This window comes from Ceratina calcarata, unplaced genomic scaffold (genome assembly GCF_001652005.2).
Source record: "Ceratina calcarata isolate Rehan_Ccalc_2016 unplaced genomic scaffold, ASM165200v1 scaffold422.2, whole genome shotgun sequence".
NCBI lineage: Eukaryota > Metazoa > Arthropoda > Insecta > Hymenoptera > Apidae > Ceratina > Ceratina calcarata.
Genome location: NW_017165837.1, coordinates 1 through 23,838, shown reverse-complemented (window position 1 = coordinate 23,838; position 23,838 = coordinate 1). Strand labels below are relative to the sequence as shown.

Sequence of the window (23,838 nt, the reverse complement as noted above, 5' to 3'; positions counted from 1 at the left end):
AAATTACTTATCACGTTAAAATAACTATTATAATTAAAACTTTCTGTATTATTATTTTTATACAAGCTTGCTCCTTACATATTTCAAAGCTGTTGAAGTTAAGCTTTAAAAATATTTGCTTGCAATTCACCCAAACTTGTGTTCCTCTTTAAAAACGTTGAGTGCTCTTCTACGCACGTAATCAACTTTCTTTGAATCACGGATAAATATAGTACACTGGGTACATTCAGCAAATTATAAATTGGACTGTGCGAGTTTGCGAGGAATACAAAGCACCCATCGTCCAAGCTTCAGAAGCTATTATTATGAACGGTGATGTCTAAGAAATGTTACGCTACGAGCTGGTTCACCTAGAAATATTTTAAGCCTTTTTCCGTTTCAAATTTAACGTAATTGCGAAAACGTGAAACACGCAAAACCAGATGAAAAAAACCAACCGTGGCCCAGTCTCATAACGATGCGAACTAATTTAGTCTCGTTCCACGACAGAGACAGTCCGGTTTATGATTTATCTTTTCCTTCGAAAAAAGTTCGTTCCGCTTTAAAAATGTTCCGACACGCGGAGATACGTTCGTTTCGAGAGACTTTTAGGCTCGGTGGGAACCAGTCGATTACACAGAAACGATGGACCCAATTCGTTTTCAATCCGTAATCGCTCAGGTTTAATGGAGTATTCGAATCGTCCTCGTCATCATTAATGTTTACCGGGGAGAAACAAATTTTTCTTCTTGAGTATCTGTTCTTTTATGAACAACAGTATCGCGTCTTGCATTCGAGGACAATCAATTTGTTCAGAATTCAGTATTTCCATTAAACTTTTTAACTTGTCCGACAGGAGTTCTATCTGAGAAATAACTTCGGTCTCCGAGTGACGCTATACTTTCGCATTACTTAGAACCATAGAACTTCTCGCTATAACTCTATTCGCTTTTATACTCTTCTACCGAATTCTACATTGAACCGTGTAACTTCCCCTTGTGATGAATGATACCATCTGATCCGGAATCTCAGCCGTGCGAACACACCTCGGCAACTTCCCAACCCGGGGATTCGCTCCCTCGGTGAAGTACATAATTTTATTTATATTCGATACACGTCCGTAAGTTACGATTTTCAGATTCCCAAGAAATTTTCTCCTTTCCGGAAGAAGAAGCGTATTTTTCAGCTAGGTTAAATACAGATATCTCACACTGGTAAATACGTTTTGTTCCAATCGACCTACTTCTTGTGAGTGTTGCGTTACTCAAAATGTAATAGGAAATGCATGAAGGAAGGGTTTCAAAGGAACCGTGCGACGATTTAGTCACACGTTGCTTCAATCTCATTTTTGTTGTAACAAGAACATGCTCTCTATCCAATTCGTTCCACTTCCGTTAGCTCATACAAATTTACAATACGCAATTTATTTAAAAAAAAGGTGAAGCATTAAATAGAAATGAGTCTTCGTCTTCAAACCGTTCTCACATTCAAAGTAAAAGTTATAGGAAACGCGACGGACATTTTTCGGGCGACTCGGCCTTCCTTCGAATCAAAGAGTAAATTTTTTATTTCATTGAAATTCACAGAAGATTTAAGAATTCTAATTTTAGCGAAACCAATAGTTTTACAATAACCATTACTTACACTTGGCCTGAACAATATCCGGGAAGTAATCAAGAAATACTTTCGTACGTTTTCCTATTCTTGCAGCTCATTTCGGATTCTGTGCGAAGTCAGATCTCCGAACTATTTCGTACCGCTTTTGACTACGTTTAACTCGAATACCAATGCCGACCAAAAGGCAGACCCACCGTTTCCCCAATTTCGTGTCGTATGCATGCGGCTTTCCGAGGGGTTACAATATTCCCAGAGGCATATGGAAATAAGTGTAGGATAAAATCCGGATAAGATAAGTAAATAACGCGAGCTGCAGATAGAGTGGATTGGATTATTACGATAATATGAAATAATAGATATTCTATCATCGTGTTTCTTGGAATATGAACAGACCGAAGGCGTTAAAGTATGATTTCTCTTTCATATACCTCAGCTGATATTTCCTATTATAAACAGAAGTTATAAATAGCCCCATGAGCAAAAATTTCCTTTAATCTTATGTCTTTTACGTGAACCTCGCGTTTCTCTGTTTCAAACGTATCATAGAGCTGACAATTCCCGGAAACTTTTACATTCTACCACCGCACGTGTTCGAATATCCGGAATCACCGTTTAAAAGATCCATTTCTGTTCGCCGCTTCAGCTCGGAGATCTAAACGAGCCATCCAGCCATCGCTTCGCTTTTTCCGTCTGGCGCCTTTAATTTTTGCATTCGGCAATAAAAGTTTCGTTAAAGACCGGATATCTCGTCCGCGCTTGGAGAGGTTTCGACGAGTCCCCTCGAAGGTTTCATCATCGGATTCTCGAACGACGCGAGATCAAAGGAACCTGATAAAAGCCAAGATATAACGAAGCGAGGATTTACGCGAAACTGTTTGCCGGATAGCGGGCTTACGCCAAACGAAAGGGATGATCGCCTTCGTGAAAATTAGCACCGAAAGGGGATCGCGCGGACGGAACGAGGCACCCCCCGACAGATATTATCGTACATCTTCCACCCTAGCCTTCGTTACATTTGTTTTCTGCTTTTTCTATCTCGGAGGATCCGTCCTTCAAACAGCTCGTGGTCCAATTATACCTGCATGAATGATGCTCTTAACAAGTGCTACGCGCAGCCTCGTAAAACTGTAGTACAAGATCCTCCGTTCATTGCTTTTATTCGTCGTCTTCGGTATCGTCATGGTTGTTCTCTACAATCTCCGTGAAAAATACGAGCGGCAAATATTGCTCGAGACTGTCAAGACAATAAATCATGTACTTATAATTTCGTACCGTGAAACGCGATTTTCCACGTTTCAATCCTTGGGATAAAGATTTCAGGAAAGCTAAAGGGATAATACAATTCCGCTTAATTAAAGAATAGGTGGAAATAAACTTTTGTAAGTTTATCCTCTTAATATCATTCCTTAATTCTATTAGCTAAGTAGCAGCGTGGAATCTTCATTAGCCGAAACTGTTCACCTTGACTCCTTTAATTCTATTACGTAAGTGCCCCACTATCCAAGCTCTTGAGTTATCCGCCTCGCTTGAAAATCTGCATATATACGTGCATATATTATCGGCCATCTTTTGATCTCGCATTTGCAATTCGGTAAACATTCCTCTGGTCGCCAAGAAAATGAAATTCTTTGCAAATGTTGTGTACAGATATCTCTTTTTCTCTGTTTCCCGATGACAAAGAGGCTGTAAACGAATTCAACCACGTTCAGGAAGTTTGCCGTCGGGAAACGTAAAAATCGAATGCTCGCGCGGAAACTGCGATTCGTTGGTCAGACACGATAAATGAAAGCGAAACGTCGCCATTCGTCTTGCCGCATTGAATCCGATCCCGCAGTTTCCGTTCCGCGACCGACGTTTTTCACGAACGATTTTGTCAACGTAAACACAGTTACAGTATCCTACGGATACGACACCCCATACGTTATCTCAACCCCGTGTTTTCCCAATTTTCTTTTAATCCAACGTCGCTGTATCTTATCGAAGTACGAAAATCCGGCGGGATTATCAGATTCATAAATCTTAATTCTACGTCGATTCGTCTCGCGCGTGTCTGCGGATTCATTTGTACGGAAAATAATTGTTAAAAAAAGTTCAAGTAATATGAAACCCTGAAGCGTGGGTAATGTAGTACCATAAAAAGTATATAAGCACGTACAAGTCATTGTACGAAGTAGCATCGAACTAGGAGTAATCTAGGCGCTTTTCAGTACCGCGGCATACATATTAATGTCCTGACCAAGCTTTGCAAATGTGCATGTTCCTGCAATCTTTTACTGTCGACGTTTCTCCTGCTGTTCACATAAATCATCTCTGCCCGCAATGAAGCGCAACGGACATGCTCGTAACGTGATCCTTCATACTGATTGCGAGGTACATATTCCAAGTCAGTTTTTACGTCGGATCGAATACGAAAGTGACGATTGATCAATTCGACTCGTTAGGGCGGATCGATCGTTCGTCGAATAATTTCGCCGGATGTGCGAGTGACGTCTTCTTCATCGATATCACTGTCAAGGGTAAATTCTCGTGATCTGGTCGGCTGCTGGATCCGGATATTTCAAACCATCCCGGAATTTGTGTGTGACAACTGAGTTATGACCAACCTAGGGATTCCGCCCCCTCTTTCTCTCTCGCTCGCCCGATTGTTTCAATGTTATGTAACTGTCTCGCGATGGATTTCTGGGGTTGCGCTCTACCTAACTTGACGTCACGTTTCCTCCGGGCTAACACGCGAGGCAATAGTATACACGATCCGCTCGTGTTTATGAGAAAATATTTATAGCTACAGAAAATTTACCGATCCCCGTTACCGCCGTTAGTTTTAATTCTATGCGAGACCGTCTCTTTCCCCGTTGGTTAAAATTCGTGGTCCCTTTGCGTAACGCCAGTTTAGCTATGAACAGATAACGCCGCCGCGGTTTCATTCCGCTCGCGTTTTTCCAAATTGCACGGCTTTTACGTAAACCCTGAGGAAATTGCAAAAAAAAAAAACGAGGAGGACAAACATCAAACCAAATGTAAAGCTTCTAATGAATAGAAAAAAAAAGATAGGAAGGGATGATGAAAAGCGGTTTGTTTGCGTAACATAGTAATCAATGGTTTGATACTTCGTTAGTGTGTTTAGGACGTGTTGTTCCTTGCTTCCTACGCGACGGATGCTTTTATTTCGAGATACATTTTTACGGAGAACATATTGTTGGATATAAACATGCGGCTAATGAAATTTCAAGGCTGTTATTGAAATTATTTACTCAGTAACTGACAGATTAACAATCATGTGTTTATTTCATAATTTTACATCCCTGTAATCTATACTTGTTACTGATTTTTATTATTCGATACTATTTATGGGTATATTAATTCCGAAATGTCCTCTTGTATTCTACATTCTCTGACGTTGTTCATTATATTGTTTCAAAGCTTTTCATTACTCTTTTAACGAGATTGTGTAACGCTGTTGACTATTTTTTATATTTACACGGGATTTCTAGATCATCGGATTTGCGTTTGTAATCCCTTTGACAAACTTATCGTAACACGTTTTAATTTATAAGTATTTAAATCAATCACGACGGCTATAGTATCAGAATTTTTTAAGTCGACACGACGGATATCGACGTTAAAGATAGGGGCACGCTGCTCAGGTTTCGTTGTCAATTTAAACAGAGTATTCCATTTCGTTCGAATGCACACAATTTCTCATTACTGCTTCAATCATTCTCCTCTTATGTAAATTCAACCGTGCTCAGTAAATTTCATTCAACGAGCGATCATGTAACGTCCCACCGGCAATTATATTCTTTGCAAAGTAATTTTTTATCAATCTCCGTGTAAGAAATTAATTTTTAAATAGTATAAGACGCGTGCAAAGCAATCAGTTATCTATGAATATTAACTCAACAATGTCTTGCACACACCTCTTGAACTTTGGATAACAAATAATTACCTCGTTGTGCAAACAGTAATTTAAATATGTCTTACATACGTTGCATCGTGGTTTTTCATTTACACAGTGTCCAAGCGTCAGCACAATTTCAAAGCTCACGAGTGGATAAAAGAAGCACGTTTAATGCCATTTAATTAATTAAATGTACGCATCGCGTTTGTTCCCAACACCTGTAGTCACGTTTCACGGCTAGCGTTTCAGCAACATTAAAAGTAATGAGTTTGTTTCGTGCGTTTCAACTAATTGCTCAAACAATGGCTTCATATATCTGACAAGTGCGGATTTGGATATTCTCCTCTCCTTGAAATTCTCCTTTAAATTACAATAATTTATAAGAAATGAATAATGCGAGAGCGTCCTTCGAACATTGGTCGAGTTACGACTCTCTATATAACAACACATTTAATAATTTTTCCATCTATGTAAAATAATCTGCCAGTTTTCTGGGATCTTGTAAAAAATTAAAAATTTAATATATCCTGCGTGCAAAATGTACGAAATATGTAAAGCTTGTACCTATGTACAGTTTAATTTTAACAATTTACAATATTTCCCTCAGCTTTTCTTGTTTTCGGCTTCATAAACGTTTTATGAGTTTTCCAGAGCGATTTAAAGAAAGCGTAACTTCTTACAAAAGCGAAGTTTTTCTCGATAGCTTAAGAGTTCTTAACAAGTTTGCGGATTAATTTAATCATACTGCGTGTTTTTCTTATGAAAGGGGAGTTATAATTAAATCCAATATACAGTATCCTTTTATCTGATAATTGATATTGGATTATTTCAATTCATTAACTCTTTCAAGTAATTATCTCTCTTAAACGTGTGAAGACATCAATTCTGTAAGAACTAATGAAATCTTCGTTGAAACATTAAATCACTCAGTAATAATACTTCCATTATTTGAATGATCGCTTGATATGAAATGCAAGTTCGCTAAGTATTTCGTATTAACAATTCAAAGCTCGAGCAGTGTTTGTCCGCGTTCAAAGGCAGAGATGAAGAACAATAAATGGAAAATTTAACGGCGACGGCGTAGAGTGTTCAATGTAACGAATGTTTACTCGTTAAACGCTTCATGACGGTGTTCAAGCGTATCAGAAAGGTATAAACAGGAAAGTTGAAATCTACCGCTCGTTATCTTCAAACTTTAGCGAAACGTTATAATCCACTTAAGGCTTTAAAGCTCTTAATGGTTTTACGGATGAGAAGAGAAACTAGTCAAGTTCTCGTGAAGTCATTTTCGCGTCCAGTAGAACACCCGCTCGTGCTTATAAATTGCGTAGGGTGTACTATTTTAATCATCGTTTACTTTCATTTCAAATTTCAGAACATCGATTTTCTTGTTAAAGTCAGATATAGAATGTCTGCAATTTATTCAGTAAAAGGATGCATAAACGAAATTCTAAATGGAGTGTATAATTTAAATGAAAACTGTAGGAAATTTGGAATATTCGAGGAGGTACTAGTGTATTAATACAACTACGTGTCAAATGACGGTTCTAAAATTTCCGGAGATAAGATTTCAACGCTCTTAAGATTTTCATTATTTATAGTAGACGAAGAAATAGCGAAAATCTATGGATCGTGTCGCACTCGCCCGGGAACGTCCCCTGCATTTCTGTCCGATAATAAAATTTATTACCTATGCTATTTTACTGAATGGAGGTATTAAGGAAATTCGATTTTTCTTATTCTCGTCCTTAACACAAATCGAATCATCTGGTCTCAATAAACTGAAATTTTACTCATTTTTATCCATAAGAATTAATCTCTTCTTTACGATCCAAAGTAAGAATTAATTAAGTGACTCGAGATCAGATACAGGTGATTGAAACATTCATTATTTATTGTAACAAGCAGAAACAAGAAACGTTCAGTTAGAGCTTATAAAAATATTCTACTGTGGCCCATTAAATGTTACATGACATATAATGCATGTAGACTGAAAAGTATGTCGTTGAATTCATATTTAGTGCAGTAGTTAGATTTAATTTTAACAATTCACAATATTTCCCTCAGCTTTTCTTGTTTTCGGCTTCATAAACGTTTTATGAGTTTTCCAGAGCGATTTAAAGAAAGCGTAACTTCTTACAAAAGCGAAGTTTTTCTCGATAGCTTAAGAGTTCTTAACAAGTTTGCGGATTAATTTAATCATACTGCGTGTTTTTCTTATGAAAGGGGAGTTATAATTAAATCCAATATACAGTATCCTTTTATCTGATAATTGATATTGGATTATTTCAATTCATTAACTCTTTCAAGTAATTATCTCTCTTAAACGTGTGAAGACATCAATTCTGTAAGAACTAATGAAATCTTCGTTGAAACATTAAATCACTCAGTAATAATACTTCCATTATTTGAATGATCGCTTGATATGAAATGCAAGTTCGCTAAGTATTTCGTATTAACAATTCAAAGCTCGAGCAGTGTTTGTCCGCGTTCAAAGGCAGAGATGAAGAACAATAAATGGAAAATTTAACGGCGACGGCGTAGAGTGTTCAATGTAACGAATGTTTACTCGTTAAACGCTTCATGACGGTGTTCAAGCGTATCAGAAAGGTATAAACAGGAAAGTTGAAATCTACCGCTCGTTATCTTCAAACTTTAGCGAAACGTTATAATCCACTTAAGGCTTTAAAGCTCTTAATGGTTTTACGGATGAGAAGAGAAACTAGTCAAGTTCTCGTGAAGTCATTTTCGCGTCCAGTAGAACACCCGCTCGTGCTTATAAATTGCGTAGGGTGTACTATTTTAATCATCGTTTACTTTCATTTCAAATTTCAGAACATCGATTTTCTTGTTAAAGTCAGATATAGAATGTCTGCAATTTATTCAGTAAAAGGATGCATAAACGAAATTCTAAATGGAGTGTATAATTTAAATGAAAACTGTAGGAAATTTGGAATATTCGAGGAGGTACTAGTGTATTAATACAACTACGTGTCAAATGACGGTTCTAAAATTTCCGGAGATAAGATTTCAACGCTCTTAAGATTTTCATTATTTATAGTAGACGAAGAAATAGCGAAAATCTATGGATCGTGTCGCACTCGCCCGGGAACGTCCCCTGCATTTCTGTCCGATAATAAAATTTATTACCTATGCTATTTTACTGAATGGAGGTATTAAGGAAATTCGATTTTTCTTATTCTCGTCCTTAACACAAATCGAATCATCTGGTCTCAATAAACTGAAATTTTACTCATTTTTATCCATAAGAATTAATCTCTTCTTTACGATCCAAAGTAAGAATTAATTAAGTGACTCGAGATCAGATACAGGTGATTGAAACATTCATTATTTATTGTAACAAGCAGAAACAAGAAACGTTCAGTTAGAGCTTATAAAAATATTCTACTGTGGCCCATTAAATGTTACATGACATATAATGCATGTAGACTGAAAAGTATGTCGTTGAATTCATATTTAGTGCAGTAGTTAGCGTGCTTATGCAGAACAGACATATTCCTTTGACCCGGAAATAAAGTCCGTGGCAAAGATACGAGGCATGTTACCCCGGTTTCATAAAGGTAATAAGATTTATTATACGGGGAACCTTCGTCAAACTTGCGCGGCTCCATCCTGACAGGCCTCCGGCTAAAATACTTACATTGTAAGTACTTCTACTACCATTCGCCTTTCGGCGATTCGGCTCTTCCTAACCGCGCGATTTAATCGTTAATACGGATCTACCCTCGAGCGACTTACGCGTTTGATCTTGACCATAAATTTCATTTCGCGGATAGAACATGTCACAAGTAATTATCTTAACAAATGAAGTTGTTATCAGACAGAGAAATACTTGTGACATGATAAGAACGTTGTCATTATAATTTCATATTAGCATCTTCTATCTCGATACGATCAAGAACCAGTACGCCACTATGTCGTTGGTGAACCTACTATTATTTGTTATACTGTGTCTTCGGTGATTTGCATTTTGAAGATTTCTCATCGCGAACGGCAAATGATTAATCGAGTCGTTGCTGAGGATTTAGTAGACAAAAGGGACTGTAGTCGAAAATGGTAATTGTCCGCGATACAGGATGTAAAGTTAATCGATCATTCTGGTGAACCGCAATAATTGTGCAGGAAATTGACAAGCCTGGTCAATCAACTGTCTTAGTTAACACAACGTCTAAATAAATTCCTTATTAGATTTCGATTACAACTGCAATTTTTGAAACGAAACTTAATGAGATCAAAAGAATGTCAGCATGCTTAATTACTAAAATCCAATTATGTCTGAAATAGTCTCAGTAAATGTGCGCGAATAATTTCCGCATTTTGTACGTCTCCAACGTGAAAGCGTAAGAATTCCTTTTCCATTCTTTGGAACAGCGCACCGTGCCTGAGAGGGTACTGTGGAGTTCAAATTTTATCAGTCGTTTGTATAACAACGCGACCTCACTACGCCAAGAATTCTCTGGATGTTTGGCATACGGACTAGCAACAAAAAACATTCTTTCCAGTATAAAGGCACGAGGCTCCCTTTGATATATCGGAGTCTCCCGGGTCATACGCGCCACTTTTTTATTCCTCTGATAGGCTTCAGTCAGGATTACCTTTTCTGATACTGTCATTCACACATAGCTCGTATCTTCCACGAATACATCATACATCGTCTATGCACACACGCGCTTTGCCTCTTATATCGCTTCCCTGTCCTTCCACACTTTGGTACACTTCAACGGCAATAAATCTTTTATTTTGCATGTGCCGCTTCCTCAATGACGTTAACGATATCATGTCGACCCAGCCTTTGTCAATTTTTAAAATACATTTGTATGGAAAGAATAATGATAATTCGATTCATCAATTGACAACAAAAGCACCAGTAAAAATTATTTAATCGACAAAATGTGTTCATCCTTTTTAATGTAATTAATTACTATTTTAAAGATCGTCTAATTTATTAGTTATGTTTAATTAATCAGTCTTTTGTCGTATCTGTGACACGGAGGATTTGTCTGTTTTCAATATTATGCACGATCGATGGAGTGCCAAAACATCCTTGATTCATCAGGGATCCTCGATTCAAGCTTGTGAACAATAATCAGTGAACCATTAGATTCGAACCTGATTTGATCAGAGCTAGATTTGACCAGAAATGTCTCGAGATTCGCGATTCTCGACTGCATTGTCCTTTGATTATGGCAGTGATCGACGCTCCCAAGAGGATAACTGAACCGTCGAACCAAATAATTTCATTGACTTCTTGACGAGGATACCGATACCAGAAATGTAATCTCATCTGTGTTAATTTAATGCATCAAAATATGAAAACGACGAACTTCTCATTAAATTATAACCGGTGATTATTCTTCGTTCACGCACAATATTTTTCTAAATAAGAAATAGACTAGAATTCTAAATTTTTATATCATAATTCAACAGATTTTAAATTCTACAGTGACGAGACAAAAATTATATCGTAGCACGAATTTAAGCAAAAATGCGAAACTTTATGGGTGAACTTTTTAGTTATCGCCCTGCACTTTCCTTTTAGCCTACTTCTTTCTACTGATCGTATATATGTTCTCTATTTTTCTCTCAACACTTTTGACTAACACTGGACCATCGGTGACTGAGAAACTGCTTAAAAATGTAGAGAGAACTTCTGGACTTCGAACTAAAAGCACACGACGCGCATAACGGCAGACTTTCCAACTATTCAGATGCTGCTGCCACATATTAGAACTTGTAGATCAAGAGAAAATACATTTCACCGCTGGCATTAAAATGTTGAGATGAAAAAAAAATACGAAAAGCAAGACGTCTTCGTCACAGACGTGTAACGTCTGCTTGTCGCATATTTTTCCATACATTTCACTTCATACATATATGCGCGTACATCCCTACGTTTGACACGCAGAAGTCAATACGAATGAAGTTCGAATATTAAAATAACTCTCACACTAAAAAAATTTCATACATTACGCTGACGTACACGGTAACTTATTCACGTCACGGTCTTCACGAGTTATCCAACTTGTCCAAGCGGTTCGTTAATTTTTTGAAACTTTCTGGTTAAAAAGTTTTCGTCGTCTTGACTTTTTGACGAAGAGCAAATCGAATCTGCAACCATTTAATTATCATTCAACATTCTTTACTACGGTTTAATAACTATTAAAGGAGACGGTGGCCATACATATAGAAGACGTTGGTTTTAAAATTTTACTAGCTATAAACGAATAAATTCGACTGTCTTATAAATGTGCATAAAAATTTAAGGTCTTAAAACTAGACACGAAGTCACGTTCGTATCATAAAATGAGATTCTTGCCTCAAAGAGCATATAAACGCCAAGCGCATAATTTCATATTAAATGCGATCTTAGAACACCCTAATAATCACACAATTACGTTTCACCAGTACTGCATCCGCCTTAGCATCACTACTACTTTGCTACAATACCTCAAAGCCGTTTCTCAAATAGCTTCGAGTAATATATATCAAGAATAATAATCTGCCCTCCACCCTTTATAACTTACAAATCTGTTCTCTAAAAGAGTTCTTTGAAGTCAATATTATAATCGTCTGTTTCAGTATTTCATCGAATGACCAGGACTATTTTTTATACCTCTATCTTGCATTAGGAAACCGTTTCACGCGTTGCAATAAATCGTATAATAACTTCCGCCACATTTTTCCTCCTAACATGTTGCACCCATAACGAATGCTTTATGTGGACGTGCATGTAGCTACATACATATAAGAGTTACAACGGCTCGTGTGACACTAAAAATCCATTTTAGAAATCACCCATTTTTTGTTTCCACGTAATTTACGTGGGCATTAGGAGTTGTACGCGTAGCCTGAATTTTTTGAATTAAACAAAACAGAGAACATGCATTCGCTTTTCTAATTAAATTGCAAAGTTACTTTCTCTGTTATTAATAAAAAATAAATTAACAACAAGCAGTGATAGATTTAAAACAATTTCGATACACGTAAACATAAATCGTTTATTTTAGAAAAACGCGATTTCGGGGTGGATATTTGTTGCTGTTTATAAGATTCTGCTGCATTTCCAGTGCGCGGGTTTATTTTCGTTGTCTGGCAAGTGAATCTCAGAGGCAATACGTATTTAGAACGGTCTAGAGTTAGAAATTTGAAGAAAACCTCGCGAAATGTAAGATTTATCTATCTTTTTAGACGTAAGCACCTAAGAAATATATTTTCTGACCTCCTCTTCGAACTCCTCGCGTATCTACACGGTGTACGAATTAAATAAAGCAGAACCGTTGAAAGGGAACTTGTTCTGAGAAGCGGGAAGAAATTTTTCAAAGAACTATTGCGGAGCTCAACTATCTTCTTCGCGTGGGTTCAGAGACAATGCCCATGTGGCACCGCGTATCATTCATCACTTTTTCATCGCGGTGTGACGGCGTTACGATGTCCGGCGCTTAAAATGATTTTTAAGAAAAACTCTAAGGTATCAATCTTTAATGACGAACAGCGTCGCATCCATCGCCGAAACGCGAGACTCGCGATGATCGATCAATGACACTCCACGCGACAGTTAACACGTCGCTCCATCCGTATGATAAAGTTGCTGAACGAAGACATGACTTCGTTTCCGATAAGCGAAGCGACGCACGATTGCCGATATTCGTTGAGATGCTTGCGCGCATTCGGTATCCTGGATAGCAATCGACGAACGTAGTATACCGTCTCTAACAAGTCTTGAAACTTGCGAACGTACGTGCGAGAAAGTGAGATATTATCCGTAAATCAAATTAAGGGTCGTACCATAAGAGTTTCTTACATCAAATCTCAAATCTCCAGCAGCATTTATAAAGAAAATATAAAATCATTGTCTGCAGTTTATACACAGAAAATTTCTTCAAGCTTTATTAACTGCAAGAGATTGAGAAAAATTCTGAACATTTTCTTTCAGCTTTTAATAAATTTGGTACGTTAGCAATTATTACGAAAGTTGGGGGGGCATTTATTCTAAAACTTACGAACGGGGTGCATATTTCAAAGTGCGGGAACAAGAATTACGGTGGCGGAACGGATGACTGCGGATATTAGCAGCGATCATTTCCCCTCGAATCCGTCGGCCGTTTAACCCCATCGAACCTCGGTATACGTTTCAGTGGTACGCATCAATTCTCGTTTCACCTTCGCTTACCCGTTCGGCTCTATTTCACTCGGACATGGAAAGCACGCGATCTCTTTTTCGGTGCACTTATAGATATCCGAACGGGAAATTTTTCAACGAGGTGAATAAAAATAATGTATCTATTCCATTTTAATCAAGACGAGCCAATTTGTTCTGAACGAGGAAAAGTTTAATTTATCTTGAAAAGTTGGGGAAGGTCAGGTTCACCTAGATTAATCGTGTTAGAAGAATTCGTTTGAAAATAAGTTTCACGACGTAAAAGGGTCGACAGTGGGGAAGCCAGTTACTCTGCCGGCAAGTTTTACTCGTAATTTAGTAGAGGAATGTAACTAAGATAAATGACTTTGTCTTTGGTAATAATTATAATTATAATTATTGAAAACAGTAACAGAAACAAGGTTTACGGGGAGAAATTGTAATCGTTGCGAGAAGGTATTATAATAAAATTACTTTGCGCTTTAATTAAATTACGCTGTAGCGAAGGATACTTTCTCGATGATTGCAACAATTTTATAAAACACGATTAAGCGTCTACTCAAGAAACATGAAACAAGATAACTTTACTATCTAGATAGAATTTTGTACATTTAAAATAAGCATCAATTTTAACGAAAATTTTCATTTGCATATAAAACACGACCGTGAATCGATTCGGAACTCATTTTAAGACGAAATTCAACGACCCGACAGAAATTACGTAAATGTATTCCACTTGATTGACGTAGGCTCTTGAAGATCCTGCGATACAAAATTGCTTCTGAAAAACGTGATTAAATCCAGAAACTCCATAATTTACATACGCCCTGTTCCAATTATCACGACCGTTAAAAAAACGAGGGTAACTCAACACCTCCCGAATTTATGTCGCGATACATCAAGCTGCGTCATCTCTACTTGTTAACAAGTCTTAAAAATTCTCAGATCTTTGAGGTAGAAAATTCGACCCGAAATTATTTCACAAAATCCATTTCAACATCGGTCAGTCAAATGAAATACGTTATTAAATTTCTTGTAACTAAATATGCTGCCCATTTGTAAATCGTATAATTATAGGAGTGCGGGTGTAAACGTCGAAAATTCTACACCCACGTCACGCGCTGCCAATTTTCATTATAGAATCGACGCTACGCATATCCGGGCTTTCTCGAACGCGCGGATTTTCACCGAAGCTCGAACGAGTGAAATCGTTCGGCCGCCTCATATTTACTTCCGTAGAGGATTGAAAACCCAGAGAATACATAGTCCTGGTCCTATGGATAGCCATCGTGCTCGGAAGCCAATTAATCGTCGGATCGGGCCGTGTCGAACGAAAAACCCTCCGACGCTCGAATAGCATTTAATGACGGGCGAAATCTCGAAAACGAGGCATTATAAAACATTCCGACGAGCCGGACTTGGGCTACAGCCGAATTTACATTGTGTCTCGCCATCAGTGACGGAGTCATCCATTTATTACGATAAACGACGCACAGTTACGAACATCCTCTAAATATTAACGACGCACTGTATTCGTATGTATAGTATAGAGAATAGCACGGTCCGGTTAAAACGGGTTTTACATCATTAATTTACGAACCATTTGCAAACCATTTGGGGTACGACGAAAATTTCATTCGGCCCAATTACGCGGGAGCGTTTACCAAATGAGTTTATAGATCGTTCGCGATTAACCGATTTCCCGGTACGACGCCCGGGTGCCTATCTTTCCTTTCGCTATCAGAGGAGCTTCGTGGAAACGATTTCACCTTCGTAGGATGTTTGCAGGATTCTTTGAAAGTTCCCCGAGGGCATTCATTCTACTCGCACTGGCTACTTCCACGAATCGATGAATTTCGATGGTCAGAAGTTATGCGAATGCCCGGTAATTCAGTGTAGAATTCCGGAAACGCCGATGTAACGACATTAATGAATCCCCGAAGAATTCGTAGAACGCGGTACGTTAGAGACGGAAACATCCACGCTTTCCGTTTGAAGACGTGCTGGAATTTCTCGTCGATTTTCCGGCGGAGAGGAAAGAGTTCCCTCGGCCACGGAACGAAGTCTACGCGTCTCTTAAACGACCTCGAGAATACTCCGAGGATTTTGATAATGCGTACCTAGGAACGCGTTCGACTCCGCGGGAAATGGCTTGGACGATTTTTCGTCCGACGACTTCCCGTCGTGTTTCCATTTCACAGACCGTTCCGAGGGCGACTCGACGATGTCGCCTCATTTATCCAACGCCCGCATTCGTTATTCTTACAATGCTCACTCTCGGATCTCGTTTCATGACAAGTACCGGCGCGCAGAATTTGAAGAGGAGACACTCGACTCGCCTTTCATTAATACGAATGCAATTTATCAAGCTGGGGACAATCCGACAGAAAATGGGTAAAACGAGTTCGCGCGATACTTAATATGACACCGTCTGCTTATCGGATACGATTAATCTGTCAGATTTCTCAAAATGTAAATTTCTCTTCATCGTTATAATTGTTTCGTCTGTACCAGTGCCATAAATTCGGAACCAGAAATAATTTGATGATTCTCATAGAGTAACGATTTAAAAAAATAAATAGAAGAACAGTTTTTTTTTATCTTTTACTTTTCATTAAACGTTCGATATTCGTCAAATCTGGATTATTTCGCTGAAGACAATTAAAAAGACTCACCAAGTTCTGTTGTCGTAAACTCAGTTCGCTGACGATCTTTCGCGGTATGTTTCACATAGATTTCGAGGGTTGCGATCGGAACGCGACGCGCGCTTCGACGATACTGGCCGTCGACGCCTCGCGGAACCCGCGTCGCGACGCTCGGACGCAGAGCGCGTACTCGAGACGCCAACCTATCCGGGCACCGGTCCATGTTTCACCGCCGTGGTTTCGATGTCCACACTTACGGTTGCGAGCCTCGGAAACTTCTCAACTCCTACATTCTTCCACCTTAATTACTTCGCACCTTAGTGATACGGCTTATCAGTTATGAAACTTTACTCGTGTGCACCTCATATCTCTTCGTCTCCTTCGCCTCGAGAAGCGCGTTTCATGACATTTCAATTTTAGTAGAAATATAATTCAAAAAAAAAAAAAGGTAATCGACGGAGAAAATGGGTAAAACGAGTTCGCGCGATACTTAATATGACACCGTCTGCTTATCGGATACGATTAATCTGTCAGATTTCTCAAAATGTAAATTTCTCTTCATCGTTATAATTGTTTCGTCTGTACCAGTGCCATAAATTCGGAACCAGAAATAATTTGATGATTCTTATAGAGTAACGATTTAAAAAAATAAATAGAAGAACAGTTTTTTTTTATCTTTTACTTTTCATTAAACGTTCGATATTCGTCAAATCTGGATTATTTCGCTGAAGACAATTAAAAAGACTCACCAAGTTCTGTTGTCGTAAACTCAGTTCGCTGACGATCTTTCGCGGTATGTTTCACATAGATTTCGAGGGTTGCGATCGGAACGCGACGCGCGCTTCGACGATACTGGCCGTCGACGCCTCGCGGAACCCGCGTCGCGACGCTCGGACGCAGAGCGCGTACTCGAGACGCCAACCTATCCGGGCACCGGTCCATGTTTCACCGCCGTGGTTTCGATGTCCACACTTACGGTTGCGAGCCTCGGAAACTTCTCAACTCCTACATTCTTCCACCTTAATTACTTCGCACCTTAGTGATACGGCTTATCAGTTATGAAACTTTACTCGTGTGCACCTCATATCTCTTCGTCTCCTTCGCCTCGAGAAGCGCGTTTCATGACATTTCAATTTTAGTAGAAATATAATTCAAAAAAAAAAAAAGGTAATCGACGGAGTATTATTCATATTTACATCGGATTTTAACATACGACATTTATTCCGAGAGATAATCGTTGCGTAACTGGAATTGAATATGCAGGTATTTATGGAAACAGACGTGATATATTGATAAATTGAAAATTGTAATTATTCCTCGTTATTTGAAAAGCTTTTAAACCAATGAAATCCCGATTGAAACGACGCCGATTACAAAGTGATCTCATTTCAACGGGATTTGTGAATTAATTAAAAACTGTTCGCAGCTTGAACACATCGTTAACTCGCGCATATTTTCGCGGCACGCGTATTGTTGCCCCCGCGAACATCAGGTCGTGTCGGAGGCAGAAGTAAAACGACATCACCGCGCACTGACTTTTTTTTTTCTCCCCGGCAACAGACTTTTTGGTTTCGCAATAATTGCGAGAAAGATTTGTCCCGTGAAATAATTTGACCGCGACAGTCGTTTCACAGAGTTGGTTTGACTGCTTACGTCATTTCCATTCGTTGCGCCCGTCGAGTACCGATCCTGTGCAGGGGAAAGCTTTTTTCCCTTGCTTTCACGTCCCTTGCAAGTTCGAGTTAAAAGTCACACATCATTTTTGCCGATTGAACTTTTTGTTCTAAATGAAACTCAACATCTTTCTCTCCTACGCGCGCTATTCACGGGGGCGAAGTTTGTTATCACAACATTTTCTCGACGTCCGATATAAAAAATTTGAATTACTTCTACTTTTTCGGGTATTTATTTAAGCTTATTTAATTTCGAAGGTCTATATGAACTCGTCGAATTTTTAAAATAAAAGGAAAGGTACTAAACTAAATATTCAATTAGGTAATAGTAAAGGCACGGTGGATGGCAAATAGAACACGTGAAATGGTCGCAAAACGTGCTCGTGTTTCAAGAACATCGGATAAAATAGTGGTCTCGTAAAGATAATGGGTACGTATCAAACGTAAAGTCTAAAGAGATTTCGCGCTCTCTGTACCACGTACTAAAACGTGTATATGGTGTTTATTGATCTATTATCTAATAGAAGCAATAGAACCAGCACGTATCACACTACCATTGATTCTACAGTAGAAACACGTGTCATTATAGTTGCTACGACTATGACAGTCCGGTAGATAGCAATGCATTGTAAACGTCAATCAATAGGCTTGTAACAAAAGCTTAAAAGATTTCTCTTTTAAAATTGCAATGTCTTACAAAATAAATATGTACTCTTAAATATCAATTATCCTTTTTATCCAATATCGTACATTCAATATATTTTCTAATGAAGTTTTCAATAAAGACTGTCAAATGATCACGTTTATTATCGTCGTATTATTATCAAGCGTATCGAATGGAAACCAAATGTGGGGTCGATATGATTAATAGACGGAATTAATTTCGTGTGAATCAATTTATGGGTGCGTTAAGAGGTCGTCAATTAATATCATCACTCTTATACCGAGTCGGCATTCCTTTCTTTCTTATCCTACTGGCAAAGCGTGAATTATGAAACTTCACTCCCGTTTGGAGGGTAGCGTTCCATCTGCCCATATTATTAAATTAATTGGACATTAACAGATATTGAATCTCTAATCGAATTGATTTCACTCAACTGCCAAATATTTTATTAATATTCCACAGCACCTGATTGCACAAAACCTCGGAAAATATGTTTTCATACCGAACGTTTCTCGCCACTAACTATTGTTCATGTGAATCAGATCGCTGACTATGCATGTCCGTATCAACGGCCTTCTGTTTTAAAATAATTAACTTAATCTAAAGGACGTACGTGACAGGAAAACTCGTTGGGTGGTAACGGTGAATCAACATACGAATATCTCGTCTTCGAGCCGGATGCCTCGATTATAATGATAATCGAATTTGCAGGAGGAAGTTCCAATCAGGAATTACCGAGCTTCTGACCGGTCGATACCCGGTGTAATCAAAATATGTAATTTTCAATTACTTGAGCACACAAAATTTTCGGCTTGATTACAATCCCCGCCTTGTCCTTCGCCGACTAATGCAGATTTGCACAGTTATTGAAATATGAAAAATAGATGTACACCGCAGTGAACCTCTTGGAAAATGACCTATACCGTATTGATCCAGAGTCAATATAAAATTGATTATTCAGCAGCACTCTGCATAATCTTTAAGATCCGTCTTTTAAAAGCTGTTTTCTTTCGTACCTTTTAAGGTCGAGGGAAATTATGCAAAGTTCGTTCTTACGTGTCATTATCGTCTGTGCATACCTTTTTTCTTGATAAATAATATATGAATAATTTCAATATTTTAATATTGGCACGATGAAAACAAAATCGTATACATGCATGGAAATGAGGACAGTGACATTTGCAAGTACAAAATTGGGGGTGTTTTATAGTGGATGGTTTGAGTTCCTGGCCAATGTACAAGGAACTGGCGTCAGTCCAAAATGACCATCCGCGATAGTGGTGAGAGCGGTTTGTCGATTCCACCGCGATATCGTGTTTCCTTCCTGAAAGGTATTCGCGCGAGGCGATTCCTGAACTCGTGCAACTCCGTTTACTTACTACTCGCGTCTTCCTTAATTTATGTAAACCCGAGTTTCCTGCAAAACTACGCCAACAGCTTGTAGCGTGCAGCAACCCTTTCCCGGTGCACGCGATTAATCCTTCGTCATTAATTCAAAAATCACTCAATATTCGAGATACGTTTCGCGCTCCCGGACGTTCTTCCAAGACTCTGAAATTAATTCTCTCGGGCGGATACTTCTTGATTGCATTATTTTTATCTCGATGGATTTTTTCTTATTTGCATAATATGAAATATATTTCGATATTTATTTTCCTCTGCTGTATGAGATTAAATATTGAACTATTTTTGGCAATGATATTATTTATAAATAATTGTAATTCTTTCTCATGAACTAATTTCGTTCAGCGAGGGGTTGCACGAGTAAAAATGTCGGCGATATTCAAAAGATCGTGTTGGTATTTGCCCTCATAACTAGTTCCACGGGTTCGATAAAATTGTCTTCATACCGAAGCATATATTAATACCCTTCGCCCACGAACGTGCTGCAGCAACTGAATTCTTCGGTTTTTCCAAATTTCTGCGACTCGCAGTTCTCGGAAGAAAATCATATTATACGTACATTGATACGTTTCGAACGTTGTATAAATTAAACAAGTACGCGAGTGGTTTAGGTATTTATGGATAAATGAAACTACCTATTATGGTGTTTAAATTATTTATTTTTGTATTGAAAATGTGAAAGTACATGGCATCGAATCGTAGATTATTGTTTATCATAAATTATTAATAATCATTAGTGTACATTTTTATTTCTCATTCGTTTGTCACCGGAATGAACATAGTAAAAATATCCAAAATATACATATAACAGATAAATATGCTTATATAGTCTATGGGAAGTACCAACAAAAAAATTTTATGTACAAATGTGCTAACAACCTATTATGAAATACAGTTGTACATTATCAGTTACCTGGTTGAAATGTATGTAAAAATATTGTTAAGAAAAATATTACCTCGATTAGAATAAACTTTTGTACTGTAAAAACGGACTGTCTGAATAGTTCAATATGCCGTTAGAAAACATGTATTAAATATTTACATTTGGTAAATTTTTGTGGGGAGAACAACGCTATCTCTACCGTATTTGGCTGAACGAATATGGAGCGTTTTTGAGCAGTAAAGACGCGTTTCATTCATGTTTTACAATAAAAGTTATGATCCGAAAATTTACAATAATTAGTGCATGCAATTCAGTTGCTTGGCTCGTTACTGATTGCGGCCTGAGTGTTAGGTGTGAAGTACATAGAGTCCAAATAACATTTGGCAAAATCGCTGACGATGCTTCTATCCGGTATGCTTTGACTCATTCCATAAATTGCGAACTGAAAGAAGAGTAATTTAATATTGCATTGTATTACATTTATATTAATCATATTCACCCTTCCTTCGACGGGAATTTCTGGATTCTTTAGGATCGTGCTTAATTCAGTTTGAACGTCGCTTAAAAATTGGTCCGCGACACCATGCTGCGTATGAACATACGTAACGCAGAGATGTACACCGCAAGGGAATTGAAGTGGATTCAAATTCCATCCTTTTTCATTTAAAGCTTCCGATAATTTATAAATATCAAAATCGTTTGATCCCAGTGCAATAACTGAGGTGGCCGGAGTACCAAAAATAAAAATTCCATCCAATTTCCTCAACCTGCAATTAATTTTATATATTTAATTACGAGTAAAGAGACAGAACCGCTGATGAAGACAAAAATAAGAACCTTTGTTCAATATATTTAGTAGTTTCAATAATTTTCTTTGTCGATTCGAGATATTCATTGTAACCGAAGTACATTAACGTTGCCCAACACGAAGCTATAATACCACCAGCTCTCGAGCCACTGACAGTCGGCGAACCATAAATACCACCGGGCCAATCAGTTGTTATAGTATACTGATGGTGCCTCAGCTTTTTGTTTCTATAAAGAATGATCGATGAACCCTTCGGAGCATACCCGTACTAAAAAATAAACGAAACAAAGTTGGTAGAAGTGGAATTAATTTTATACGTGCATACAGAAAGTATTTATATGTACTTTATGTGTGTCCGCTGATATGCTAGTAACACCGGGAAGTCTAAAGTCAAAAGGTGGTACATCGAAACCAGCGTCGGGCATGAAACAAAGTAAGAATCCACCGAGACAAGCGTCAACGTGAACTGGGATATTGTACTTCACTCCCAGCTTAGATATTGCTTCAATATTATCCATTGTCCCATATGGGAAATTTGGCGTTGATCCTGCTAACTGTTATAAATATCACTTAAATTCAAACATGAGAGCTCGATTTAAATATCAACTGAAGGGACTCTTGCTCACCATTATTGTATTTCTCGTAATAGCTCTTTCCATAGACTTGATACAAACAGTATAGCTACTTTGGTTTACAGGTACGATACGCACTTTAATTTTTAAGTACTGGGCAGCTTTATCAAAAGCAGAGTGTACAGTCACAGGTACCACTATCTCTGGCTTCTTGATACCCTTCACTTGCCTTGCATAATCCCTATACGCTTTACATGCTAACAAAATTGACTCCGTACCACCACTGGTCATCTGTAATGAATTGCATTTTAAGTTATCAATCGCTTGACATTTATTTCTAAAAATAACTCACCGTTCCACAAGAATCTTCACCGCCGTGAAATAAATTACAAGCTATTTTAACTACTTCTGCTTCCATTTTGCATACACCTGGAAAAACGTCAGGGTGCAATGGATTTGTATAAGATGCAATGCTATAAATATCACCCATCAGTTGTAAGAGATCAGTATCAATTCTGTAGATGGCACCAGACACTCTGCCACTTTTCCAATCGTAACTACCTAATAATATTAGACGATCATTTATGTGTGTTGCATAACTCAACGCAATTTCTATTCTTTTTAATAATTGCATTACCTAACTGAATAGATTGCTTTACTTTTTCTATGATCTCCTTTGGTTTTATGCCCTCCTCTGGGAGTTTTACAATAAAAAGAACATCTTTCATCCTCTGCAACACTTCTTCTTTAAATGTCTCATTAATATTATCCAGTTCCTGATCGATCTTGTTCCTGATAGCAGGTATACAATTCATTAAACTAAACATCTGCTTCTTAGCCCTTTCAGCAAGACCTGAAAGAAGTATGAAAATTACAATGGGATGAAATTATTAGAAACGTTTGATACGAAAATTGAATATCAAAATTAATCGTACTTTCTTCTTGGAAGACAAAATTCCATAGCCATACTGAGCTAAGAATGGTTGTACTTGTTATGGTCACTATTTTCCATGGTTCGTCCCCTTGGAAATAATTGTTAACCAGCTCTTTTAACACATAAATAGGATACATGTTTATCTAAAACAGAAACTACATTATTAATATCATATCAATAGGTATTACTACCATGTAACGTATAAATTCTACTGATAACTATGCTTATGGAATGACAAGATTAGTGTTATCTCACAGGTGCTTAACTCGAGGATTCAAAACAAGTACGCCTTTTCTTTCTTTATGTATATACATTTTTTCTCATACCTGTCCTCAACGTACTTTATCTCACCGCTCTCTCTTTGTTCTCTTAATCTTAGTTAGCATTGTTCCTTATTCCCCTAACTAGTTATTAGTGATTCTATTTTTAATAATCTCGCTTTTTCGAATACGATCAATTTAAATATTAAATATTGACTCATATAGGCAAATCTATGTACATATCTCAAGCAAAGTTTTTGAATACATACCACAAATAATTAGCGTAGCACAGTGATATTAAAAACAGATACAATCACCAAGGAACATATTCACATCAGAGCTG

At 37.8% G+C, this 23,838-nt stretch overlaps 2 protein-coding genes across 4 annotated transcripts in view; both read right to left on the bottom strand.

Moving 5' to 3' along the window:
• The window catches only part of LOC108626626 (tachykinin-like peptides receptor 99D), a 48,563-nt gene extending 31,845 nt beyond the window's left edge, over positions 1-16,718 (bottom strand). For 2 of the 3 annotated variants that reach the window (XM_026814981.1, XM_018027401.2), the window contains exon 1: positions 16,328-16,718. The gene's annotated coding sequence lies outside the window, so the exon portion shown is untranslated. The remainder of the gene's footprint in view (positions 1-16,327) is intronic. The other variant, XM_018027402.2, reaches the window with a different exon arrangement.
• A 3,958-nt stretch (positions 16,719-20,676) lies between these two features.
• LOC108626600 (sphingosine-1-phosphate lyase-like) lies at positions 20,677-23,837 on the bottom strand. The gene is made up of 9 exons (XM_018027339.2): positions 23,765-23,837; positions 23,237-23,378; positions 22,939-23,154; positions 22,654-22,862; positions 22,356-22,592; positions 22,074-22,283; positions 21,759-21,997; positions 21,421-21,688; positions 20,677-21,363 (listed from the first exon to the last, which is right to left on the bottom strand). Exons 2-9 carry the CDS (start codon positions 23,370-23,372, stop codon positions 21,232-21,234), a joined length of 1,647 nt encoding a protein of 548 aa, XP_017882828.1. The 5' UTR covers positions 23,373-23,378; positions 23,765-23,837; the 3' UTR covers positions 20,677-21,231.
• Between the last annotated feature and the right edge of the window lies 1 nt (position 23,838).